General features: G+C 35.2%; 1 protein-coding gene across 1 annotated transcript; it reads left to right on the top strand.

Annotated features, from left to right (window-relative positions):
* Positions 1–4,398: 4,398 nt before the first annotated feature.
* Positions 4,399–12,293, top strand: LOC126267800 (uncharacterized). Its single transcript, XM_049973104.1, has 2 exons — positions 4,399–4,566; positions 11,796–12,293. Exons 1-2 carry the CDS (start codon positions 4,399–4,401, stop codon positions 12,291–12,293), a joined length of 666 nt encoding a protein of 221 aa, XP_049829061.1.
* The last annotated feature ends 834 nt before the right edge of the window (positions 12,294–13,127 follow it).

Here is a 13,127-nt window from a genome sequence, read left to right as displayed (position 1 = left end):
GTGCAGTAATACTTGTGCTGATATCTTTAGGTCAGCAAAAGTTGTTACCAAAAATTAACCCTTAGAGATACTATGTTTATTATTGTACCATTTTTGGGATAATATCGCATTTATAATGGCTGTAGACTGTAAATATGCTGTTACCTGCAATCTAATTAGAAATATCTTTGATATCACCACTTTTTGTGGTTTACACATTGCAAAACAAGAGCACAAAAGTAACCATGTTTTATATCAGATTGGGGTATTGGGCCAGTCTGTGTTCGAATAGCTTCACACAAATGTAGAGAACTGGTTATTTTGATTGTCTGTCTTATCAGAGGTGATGAAGTATCATTAATTGAAATTAAACGACTTCTTTCAGGCAAAAATCACTTTCATCTGAATTTATAACTGATATTAAATTATTCTGACTGCAGCTGCCATTAACGAACAATAATAATTTAAAAAAAATCAAAGAAATTTTCTTGGAATCCTCATCCTGATGACAAACTGTGCCAGTTAGCAGTAATTATCTGTATGTATCCCAGGGCTGTATCATGGATTGACACTGTTTATCCAAGTAAAACATTGTAGACAGTGTTGAATATAAGTATAATGGATGTTGTTTTCTGAGATATTGTTATCATCAATTAAGGTAGATGGGGGAAAAACTGTGATGATGAAGCAGCTACATAGAATGACTCAACTAAGTTTCCATCTGAACAGAGGACGAAGTTTCTCTTAGGAGAATGTAGTAACATTGTAAAGATTGTATTGATAATAAAGAGTTAGATTGAAAAATGCACTTAAAATGCTTAGTATTCACAAAACCAGTGCTTGATTTGCCGTTATGCAGTGTCACGTCATGACATAAAGCAAATCAGGACTGCAGATTTTGAGAAGTGATGTAATAGAACTTCTGCTACAGTTGAAGTGGTGTGAAACAAATGTTGTACTGAAATTTTTAAAATGCTCAGAAAATTGTGAAGATAATATTTTAAGAAGTCTACGTTTCAAAAACACATCCTGGAAGGTCATAGTACCAGAATATCTTATTTTACAATCAAGCACTTCATAAAGCTATCCAATTTGTGACACAATGTTAAGGGATAAGCCAATACTGTGAAAGGGGAGGGGGGTTAGCTGGAGAAAACAAAGCACAATTTCTCTCAAAATAATTTTGTTCGAAACTATTGATAAACAATGATTTTGATCATAAAACATATTAATTCCACCACTTTCTGATTAGTACCTGCAATTTCTTTTACTGAGTTTGAAATTTGACAGTATTATTTTACTGCCGAACAGATGTGGGTCAGCCTTAGTTGTTTCTGACATTGACACATACCATGGGCAAACAAAATGTGAATTGAAGGTAGGCAGTGGATATACTTGCTGCTAGTCAATAAGCAAAAACAAGGTGTGCCACATAAATCTGCTACACCTCACATCTGTGATTCAAGTAACAATGAACTAACTAAAACAGAATAGATAATAGTAATATACAAAAAAAAAAATGTAGTTACGTCTTTATAAGAGATGCAGTGTACCCACCTTTTGAGACAGTGTTGCCACTTCACAAGCAATTCGACTAGAGATGATTTACCAGTATGTAAGGCATACTGATTTTATGTGGGACACCCTGTATCTTTAACATGTTCTGCCTCTCTTCAAATTGATATTCAACTCATACACTAGTGTGTGTAGAGGGGCAGGATTAGTCTTTTATTTGTGAAGATATTATCATTGTTTTCTTTTTTTCGGAGGTAGGGCAGTTGTCTTTCATTAAATCTCAATAGATAATCTCTTGATAATGTCACTGAGTAATTTTGTGTCACTTGAAATTACAGATTTATAGTGCATTGCTTTCTCATATTTAATGAAACTATGATGAACATAAACAAAAAATTGTTTCAGCTGGATCATCCAAATTATGCAAGTATAATGACAAAGAACAACATTATATGTTCTGCCCTTCATTGACACCTGGCTGTGACAGAAACATCCTGTGGTCTGAAGTAAGTTTCTTATATTGTTGTTACTGAATGTTGTACAAATTGTAAGTAAGTGTAATGCTTAATTCTGAATGAGGTCATCAATTTCTGAGATGTCTGATTATATATTTGGGGAAGATTCTTTAAAAATATGATGAGCATTATTTGTTATGCTAATTCTTTGTTTGGGTTCAATTTATTCATGTGGTTTACTCAATTATTTAATTAGTTTCAGAAGTGAAAAAGGAAATGTTTGGGTTGAATTTATTCATGTGGTTTACTGAATTAGTTAGTTTCAGAAGTGTAAAAGGAAAACAACTATATATCGTAAGGAACATACTGTTGTGAACAATGACAAATGCCTCAGTAACAAATACCTTTATTTACCACTTATAACATTCAAATGTCATTACCAGTGAACATGTTGCTAAATTTTGGAGATGATTTTTGGATTTCTGTCACTTGTATCATTAGTCTGGATTTAATTTACATTTACTTGTTCCACTGTTTCTCCTCTTGAGCCTTTCATTTTAAAATTTTTATGCACACTTGACTAAATTCTTTGCTTTCTACCACTGATTTTCCACCACCACACAGTATATATTTAATTCTTCTATTCATTTCTCTTTACATATGTAACTTCCAAATATCCACTTATAGCTTACTGCACTCTTAATATTTGTACTGCTTTTTAAATCCTTTTTTCTTCTCTACAGTTCCCTAAACACTTAATGAAGGGGTTGCTGGTTCCAAGGTTTACAGTAGGGCCTATTTTATTAAGGCATAGCTCGTGGATTCCTTACTGGGGGAGGTTGCAATTTGCTCTGATCGCAAATAACCTATATCTCAAGCCACGCTACAAATCAGTCATATCACCACAACAAAGATTTGAAGGTAACTGGGGCAATGTCACACCCTAGCCAAAAGTTTATATACTGTATCTTTGTTCCAGTTCATAATAAATCACTAAATAACACGAAAAGCTGATTCCAAGATAATTAGGTAGCATATTTACGCACTGACATCACATTCTCTGAGGCTTTATCACATCATTTCATACCAAAAGATACGTTTTGGAGACATCTTTAGTGCTTCGTTTGTTAGCTTCACTGCATGCTTAATGATTTTTGTGTTTTCAGTTCTAAACTTGAGACATTCAGTGTTTTCTGTGTGTTAAATCTGCAACATTTTTGAGATTTCACAACAAAACAGTGATGTTTCCATGACATCACAGATTTGTGCTGTGGGTTTGATTTTTGGGTGAATATATAAATAACGAATTTCAGTTGAATCAGAAGTGCATAGAAAATAATCTTGCAGTTCATTGTTCCACATTCTCTGGAATGTTTACACAGTGGAGCACTTTCTCTTGAGAGAGGGTGCCTTGTATGTCTGTAACATCTAATGCACCAGAACATATTTTTATTAAATTAATAATAAAGTTGCAGACTCTTCTAGAAAACATGAAGGTGAATAAAAAAATCTTGGAGGAAGCAGGACACAAACCCACTGACTTTGACGCAGTAAGTCCATGCCTCTATAATTTCGTTTCCATAAACTTCTATGCTTATGTGTCTTACATTGGGCCCTCTGAAGGCATTAATTGATGATATGTCATTAACTGACATGTGGTTGTAACAAATTGTACCAAGAATGACATGTTTTTGGTTTTTGATGCATTTTTCAATGTGGCAATTGTTTGGCCTGTTTGAAAACTTTTTTTTTTTTTTTTTTTTTTTTTTTTTTTTTTTTTTTTTGAGAAATGTTGTGTATTATGTAGTTTGGTGTGACTCCTCCTCAGAACCTGTAACCTGAAGCTGTACCTGATCTTTATTGTTGAAGTGCTATATTGTCTATTAGATTTACTCTGCTTGTCCGAATCTTGTGGAACATCCTATATTCTGGATCTGGGCTTGAAACTGGATGCTTGGCTTTTGTTTTGCCTGGGTTTGAGTGTTGTTCCAGCAGACAGGTTTAATCTGTGAGGGAGTTTCACAATGGAATATACCCTGCTAAAGAGTGAAAGATTCATTTAGTTGTCTCTTCACTTGCAGTTTCTTTATTTGGTAAAGTAGGCAAGAGCAGACAGACAAATGCTGCACTGGGAATCTGTAATAGTGTTTCTGGAAAGCCAGGTAAGTCAGTGCTCTTATTGATTGTAGGAAAGAAAAACATTTTAAGGTGCCAAAGTATTGTAGACATTACTAGACTGACATTTAAATTTTTAATTTTTCTCTATATTATATTACTGACTGCTGTTAATAAAACTGCAGATAATTGTGAAAACACTTGCCATTGACAAGCACATCATTCTTTGACAAGCACATCATTCTTTCAAACACTTATTTCCTATTTTAAAATCATTACTGAATTATATTATAGCAATTTTTTTTACAGCATCTAAACATACTCTGAAAACAAAATGTCCCAAGATGCAGAACAGCTCCGTGAACTCATACGTAAATATGAACAACGACAAAGGGATTTGGAGGACCGTGAACTCCAAGCCAGAGATCGGCTCACCATGCTTGAAACATATATGCCTGCTGTCCTGTCATGGAATGCTTGGAGTGCTTTACAAGCACAACAGGTGAATACTTGACCTATTTATGCTTTGGTTTCTGCAATCTGTACTATGAATGATGTATCATATAACATTTGGTAGTAGATTTTACATAGTGCTCATGGTGTAGAAATAGGTAATGAAGTGAAACTGTCAGTTTTCTTTGCTCTCTTATGACCCCTATGTCAGATAGGGTAAGACATGGCGTTTACATTCTCTTTCCCCACCACCTTTCTTGTTCATCACACCTTCTTTGCTAAACACAATACCTCACCCCAGCCAAGTGATGGTGCCAGGAATGTGTGACTAAGTAAGTGTGAGTTCGTGCTTGGGAAAAATTTGAAATTCTGTATGCTGAGTTACTGAACTTCTGGCCCTAATGCTACCACTATACACTGAGAGTCTTTTTTTATTCCATTATATTTATTCCATACCAAAAATGTATTCCTTGTAACTATTAATTTATCCTTTGGAACTGTAACACAACCCATTCTTTGATCATGCAAACAAAAGTTGATTCTTGTACTTTTTCAGTCAATCGCCAATACACATTAATGCATGGATTTCTCAATATTTTTCAGTTAACATTATTCCATTTTCATGTTAGTTGCCATACCAGCAGAAATTCTAGTCGAATGTAGCAAATCAACATTCTAAAATATAAGGAAGATTTTCTTGAAAATCAATAAGTGGTTGTCCATAAATGAACTGGCACCGAACTTAAGTAAAACACAGTATATACTATTAAGTACTGCCCAAAGCCTGACCACACTATTAGAAGTAATGTATGAAGGAAAAATCAATAAATTAAACAATTTTTTTGAATTCTTCAGTGTTTATACTGATAAGAGCCTTAACTGGAAGTCATGTGTTATAGCTTTTACACATCTACACTTTGAAACCTTTGCATTCCACTCAACAACAGAATATGGAAACGAAAATGTCAGAACTTTGACTTATTTTTCTTTTCTCCCATCACTGTTGTCTTACAGTACTGTATTCTGGGGCGACACTTCAGTGTGGAAAAAAGTGTTTATTGCACAGAAATATGAGATAAGGTTAATATGTTATCTCTGCTTTAGAGCTTACTGTCAACAGCCTTGAAGATGTTTAAATCCCTTATTATGTTTATTGTCAACAGTCAATCATTATTTACAAACAATAGAAACCAGCAAACTAGCTACAAAATCTCACATAAGCAGTCCTGGCAGTAAACACAGGCTTTTTGGTCTATTATAAATACAAATCTCACACCATCAAACTCATAGGAAATAGCAAAATACAGTTTATGATTTAAAAAACTACATCAGGACAAAATAATGCTGTAAATCTCATTGATGACCATTTTACCTTCTTTCCAAACATCGTTAATTACTTATAGTTACTTATGCAAATGACACAAGTGTACTGTTCATGGATGAAGAGACAAAAGATCTAGAAATAAAAGGCAGCTTAAAAGTAAATAATGCTATCCATAGGTTTACTGAATTAAATTTGCACAACAACAGTAATAAAATACTTTGTCTAAATTACAAATTCAATAACAACACAATTAATATGAGTGCATAGCAGAAAACTGCAAATACACAAACTGTCTTGGAGTAATAACCAAAGAAAATGTAAATTGGGATAAGCAGTTAGAATATATATATAGAAAACCTATACATGCTGCACAAACTCGGCTGTCTAAAAGACACAAAAATTGTGAAACTCATATAGTATGCAGTAATCCATTTGAAATTAAGTTATGATGTAATTTTATGGGAAGGTACCTCCAAAGCCAAGATACACAATACCATGAAGTTCACATCAAAGCTGTCATATGCAGGAACAAAAGCCCAAGAAAAACTCCCATCAGACTTGAGAGAGACAAACAGTGAGAGTATTTTCAAAAAAATCTCTCAAGGCTTTTTGGATATAAAACTTACTATTGTATAAGTTATTTTATGTGCATTTTTAAGCCAAACTGCAATGCTCTTACTGTAGGAAAAGACAGGTAACTTAAATGTACAAGTCCGTACAGCATAAAGAATATTATTTAATTTGAAATAGGTGTGTATCAGTGTACATAATACAATTTTATCCAACCCACAGATTGTATTTTCTTTATAGATCCAATAAAAAAACCAAAATATTAAAATAATACTGGAAGAAGAAATGCCTTGCACTGCCCATCACACAGTCTAAGTATGACAGAAAGGAGTGAGCTACTCAGCCATAATGGTATACAGGGTGAGTCACTAACTATTGCCACCTAGAATAACTTTGAAAGTATGTTAGTAGCTGAAAAGTTTGTGGGACAAAACTTGTATGGGACAGTGGGGACCGTAATATGACATCAGTTTTTTGTTGCTAAGTGGGGTTGCGTCAGAGGTATGAAGGTCAATTTTTTTATTTAAGTGGGATGGTATAGCTTGGTACTTATTTTCTACTAGGTGCTATCAAGATGAATCCAATAGTGCTACAATCTTCTTATCATGGATGGAGTGGTATTCCTTATCACTTCAGCACTTACTGAAGCACATGCTCTGACAATTCTCTCTCATATATCATGCAAAAAGTAAATATTCGCCAAATATGGCGTGTCCATCTAACATGCCATTGACATGTAAACACCATTCGACAGTTTCACAATAGAACACTAATAGGAACGGCAAGACTAGTATCGTCGAATAAATCAAATGTGAATGATGTATTCCTTCGAAGAACAAATCAATATGCTTCTCATTTACGGAGAATGCCAAAGAAATGCAGTGAGAGCTAGAGACTTGTACGCTGAAAGATATCCTCAACTTACTCACCATACACATCGTACATTTAAGTACGTGTATGATAAATTGAGAACAACTGGATCTTTAACACATTGGAAACATATCCAGCAATGGAAAATTACTGACAAGAAAATGGAAATTTGTACTCTTGCCACTGTGGTTTGAGATCCTTTCGTTAGTTTGTGTCAAATCATAATGGACTCTGACGTGAGCCATTGTAGTGTTGTTTGTGTTCTGCATCACCATAAATATCATCCTTACCATATCAGTCTCCACCAAGAATTAACTGGTAAGTATTGTATGTGTTGCATTGAATTCTACTGATGGGCTCAACTTCACATTCAGGGGGGGAAACATTCACAAACCTCGGAAATGTTAATTTCCATAACATGCATTGTTGGGCAACTGGAAATCCATGTTGGCTGCAGCAAGTTGCACACCAAAAACCGTGGTCGGTGAATGTATGGTGTGAAATTCTGGAGGAGAGAATTATGGGCCGCTATTTCATCAAAGGATATCTTAATGGTAGGAAGTACACCTGCAAGAAACATTAGGTCTGTTATTGGAAGAAATACCTTTAGGAGCAAGGAACAGAATGTGGTATCTACATGATGCATGTCCAGCATGTTTTTCACTGATGGCTAGAAATGAGTTGGATTGGATGGGATAGGAGGAGATGTGTCATGGCCAGCTTGTTTGTCAGACTTGATGCCTCTGGATTTTTTTCTTGTGGGGGGTTTGTAAAAGATAATGTTTATAAAGATGTTCCAACTGCACCTGAAGATATGTGAGAGAGAGTTGTCAGAGCTTGTGCTTCATTAAGTGCCAATGTGATAAGGAATACCACTCAATCAATGATAAGAAAATTGCAGCACTGCATTGATACCAGTGGTCATCACTTTGAACACCTTCTGTAGGTGGATGTTCCTGCCACCTTTGTGACCTTTCTTGACCTTCAAAGACCTTACCGTTACACATCATTGGATTCATCTTGATAACCACTATCAGGAGATAAGTACCAAACTGTAGCACCCCATTGAAAAGAACAAAGCTGACCTTCATATCTCTGTGGCAACCCCACCTAGCAACAAAAAACCAATGTTGTAGTATGCCCCCCCATTGTCCCATGCAACTTTTGTCCCACAAACTTTTCAGCTCCAATCATACTTTCAGTTTTATTCTTGGTGGCTATAGTTAGTGACTCGCTCTGCATAATTGGTCACCCAGTGATGTTAAGAATCCAACGGATAATAGTATTGGCCATAACAGTACACGAATTCGTGTTTGCTTGACATATCTTCCACTCCATAGAAGAATTTTGCAATGTGCAGTAGTTTTGTATAATGAATAGGGGAAAGGAGGGGTGGTGTGGATATAAGAGAGACAGAGAGGGAGATAGTGGGGGGGGGGGGGGGGGAGGGGAGACGGGAGAGATATTGAATGTAGTTAAATGTAACCAAATGATGTAAAGAAAAGGTAGCCTAAGACAACCATTTGTTACCATATTCTTCACTGAAAAGTGAAATTATACTATAATTGTGAAACTGACACATTCTGCATCATAGCAATAGATCACAATTATGACCAATGGAACATCATGCAGAGAGTTGAATGGACTCTTTTAGAAAACTATCAGTGTTAGCTAGGTAGTTATTGCAATATCAACAGCCTCACTATTGTCTTCTCTCCTATTTTGCCTACTAATTTTGAGCAATGATGTTGATGTCCTGGACACATTACTGCACCACTGCTCTTGGGTGGAATGTTGATTGTAGTTTTACCTCAACACATTTTTACATTGGACCAACACATCAGCGCCTTGGTCACTACTATTTGTACAATATTTGGAAATGACCACCCAGTAATGTGCGTTGTAATTTTGTACTTATAAAAATGACACAACTTTCACAAACTGTGGAAAATATGTGAATAAACTGAAGCTACAAAATACAGAATCCCTTAATTTATTGAATTCTTGGTTTGAAATCAACATGTATCTGTTAGTTATGAAAAGATTGTGAACAGTATTTTCAGTTTATCCACTGTTGAAATTCAGTGTCATCTCTTAATAGTGTAAATATGGTGTGGAAACTTCTGAATGTAAATAATTTAGAAAAGGTTACACCTTACCTAATAGTGGAAGTGTTGAGTAGTTGACTGGTACACAAAAAGAATGAGAACTTTGTTAATTTTTGTATGAATACATTTTTGAGCTAGAGTATTCATACACATTGCATATTCAGTTGGCACAGTATAACAGTACAAGCATGCATGTGTGTATGTGTATCTATGCGTGCATGTGTGCTGTAGCTTGAAGGAAGATTGATTTGAAACCTAATGAAGTTTTCATTCTTTTTTGTGTGCCTGTGTACAACTAAGTGGTTCGGTTAGTCTGTGGGTTGTTTTTTCAGGCCTAAATTATTTAGGTAGTAATGTCTAGTATCTATGTTTTCAAATATCTGAAGTCTACTAGGTGAAATCTATTTTAAATTGAATTATGACAATGTTGATTCTATGCAAGTACTTGAATGTGGATGAATAAATGAATAAAGAAACCTAATTATTGGAGGTCCAAAAGAAACAGAAAGAGTTAAAAATCAATAATTCGAGAAATATTATCTGTAACATGTTTGAGTTTCCATGCAAATGTAGTGGAAGATGTGGGGCTTTGCAGTCAAAGAATTTGCATGAGATGAGGGGCACAAAACATGTTTCTGCACATGGGGAAGGTATAAGAGGCGATAAAAAGGTTCCATTTGAAGGCTACATAATCCAGAATCAGTATGGCAATAAGGCAAAATCACTGTGAGCAATGAGGCAATCATCTCATTTATGCATCAGGTTGAAGATACTGTGTCATGCTGTGTGAAGAAGTTTGTAAGTGCATGCTGCACATCCTTGTCCGACAGGAATCATTAACCCTTCAAGGCCTTTTTTACTGGACTGAAGACATGATAATCACATGGGGGGAGATCAAGTCTATAGGGTGGATGCTTGAGTTCCTCTCACTTGAGTTGGCATAACTTCTGATTTACCATATTTGCGATATGGAGACAGGCCTTATCATGGAGCAGCAGCACCCCTTGTTGCAGTTTTCATTCCACAGTGGTAGTTTTCAGCAGACATTCTGCCCCATACACATTATTCATTCTCTGGTGACAGCCAAAAAATAACAACAGCATGTTGATCATGTTTGGATGAATTTCGTAATGTAGTAGCCATAGGTGACATTTTTGTGTTTACCGCACACACGTTGTAAAGACACAAATGTTACACTAATTTCTTGTCTGCGTGTTGGTGCTTATATATCCACATTGGAGTCCTGCAATTGGCATGTATGTTGCAGCAACACCCTCAAACGGAAACCTTTTCATCGGCTCTTAGTACATAGTACATAGTACATATGAAAATCCAAGATGAACTGACGTTTCATTGGGGACTGTGTGACACATAAGATTATTCTCAGGAGCTATCAGTATGTATGGGGACTGAATACAACCATATCAATGTGAGATAAAGAATTTACAATTTTTTAAATAATGGAAAATGTTACAACATTTACTAAAATTTATTTTGCATGCGATATCAAGTACGTGAACACACTGCTGCTACATGCAAATGACAGAAAATCAACAGTAATTAGTTCTTACTTCTTTGAGGAAGTCCACAGCTGTACATTTAAAAGTATTTCTGTGAGAGACAACACTATCCACTGTTTGCAAAAGAGTTGCATGCTTCATAGTACATCATTCCTGCAATGTAGAGGAACTTAGCATATTTTCAGTCTTGTTTCAACTGTGAACAAAATGTGTTGTTAACAGCAATCTTTTTCTCACGGGTAATCTCTAAATTCTCCAGGTATTACACTTGCGGTCTTTTTGTTGCAGGGATACAAAATTCACAGGTGTATAGAAAACTTCTGGCATGACTTATGTTCCAAAAGCATTTCACAATCATGTCTCATAAATAACAATCAGAATCCTCTTTGGTATTCTGTTAAACTCTAAACCCCATCTGATGAACATGACAATTATTGATGGCTGTCGTATAGAATAGTTATAATCATTGTAAACTTTATCATAGTGTTGCACAAACTACTGGTTCCATTGGAACAAAAAGTAATGATGAACAATGCTTGGAATAATTTTTTAAATTCATTTTTAAACAGAGGTACAAAGAACAAAATATTTCTTTCTGTGAATTTCTGTTATACTGCATTTTTCTACTGAGAATACTTTTCAAATGATGAATTTTCACTTGATCTGTTACTTCTTTAAGAAATGTAACTCCCTGGCTTTGGTATTATGATTACATATCTGAATGGATTAATTGTAAATTAAGATGTACTTAAACACACCAGTGAGTTTCAGTGACTGTTTTTTCATTTGGGTTGTGATGTTACTGGTGTAGCTTGCATACCAACTGTATGACCTTCTCGAGTACTATTATGATAAAAAGTAACTCGATGTATTTATACATTTTTAGGTTACTCCTGGTGAAGTGACACGAATAATTACGGGACAGCAGCTCTTGCCAATGGATGAGTCATACACTAGAAGACTTCAAGAACTTGAAAATGTAGTTCGTGGTATCAAAGATTCAGAAGAGTTGGCAAGTGTAGGTCCAAAACCATCTGGAAGTCTCACACCAGATGATATTGAAAATATGAAAAAATTGCAAGAAATTGCCACAAATGAAATGCAACTAAAAAGGAGGATACAGTCAATGGAACGGAAGGAACTTATGTATTTAGCTGCACTTCAAAAAGCAGATGAGCTACGGATGAGAGCTGAAGGTATTACTAGCGGACAGGAATTTACTTCACCTACCATAGTAGAAGCTGGAAGTTCAGCTGAGGGTTTGCAGAGGCGTGTTGTGGAGCTTGAAGCAGAAGTTAATCGTCTGAAGAAGAAAGCTGAAGTGCTAGAGGCTGAGAATGAGAAACTTCTTCACATGATTTCTGATGGAACTCAGGTAAGATAAATTTTAAATGCAGAAACACCCCAATTTTTTTAAATAACCACTAGGCTATATTGCATCTTTTACTGATTTTTCAAAGACACAAATCAATACAAGTTACTGAATGAATTTGTTGGTGCATTATGAACAAAACTACTGTGTGATATTCACATACATAACCTACAACTAATATGCTACAGTTGTATACATTTTGAAGCATTTTCAATTAAATGACCTCTGTACAACAAGTGAACTACAATTTATCCAAGAATGTTATGTGATTTTCTGGAAATGGTGTGTCATTAGACTTCAATAAAACACAATACATAAATTCAGTACTGCAAAAAGCCTGACCACAGCGCTACAAATAATACATGAAACATACAGTCAAAACTCTAGGATTTTTATACTGATAAGAAGCTGAACTGGGAGCTACATGTTATAGATCTGCTTTTATCATTTAACTGTTATAAGTGTGGCATTAACATAACAATCCCTGTATGGTCAAACAATATTCTTGACATGTACTGCAACGCACACTGGAACCGATCTCAAAAAGACATTAATAAATCACTAGATAATGGCTAAAAAGTCAAAACTGCAATAGCGTATCCAGGAGGAAATAAATAACAGTCAGTGACAGGAGCATTATCATTTAAACAATTCTACATTAATGTCACTTGGAATAAAAGAAAATCATGACATATTACAGATCATAAACCTCTGAGTTCCGTAACTTTTACAGTATCAATAACAGCACCTACCATGATGAAGGTATCACCTACAAACAAATCTGTTGTACAACAATTGGCACCTGCATGACACCATCTGATACCAAACTCTTCATGGGCTATCTAG

This window comes from Schistocerca gregaria, chromosome 4 (assembly GCF_023897955.1).
Source record: "Schistocerca gregaria isolate iqSchGreg1 chromosome 4, iqSchGreg1.2, whole genome shotgun sequence".
Taxonomy (NCBI): Eukaryota; Metazoa; Arthropoda; class Insecta; order Orthoptera; family Acrididae; genus Schistocerca; species Schistocerca gregaria.
The sequence above is the reverse complement of the archived record's forward strand: the minus strand, read 5'-3'. Positions and strand labels throughout refer to the sequence as shown.

Excerpts from the sequence above, each read along its gene's own strand:
- LOC126267800 (XM_049973104.1), top strand. The coding sequence starts at position 4,399 with ATGTCCCAAGATGCAGAACAGCTCCGTGAACTCATACGTAAATATGAA. Across the intron at positions 4,567-11,795 it reads GTGCTTTACAAGCACAACAG|GTTACTCCTGGTGAAGTGAC; the intron begins GTGAATACTTGA and ends ATACATTTTTAG.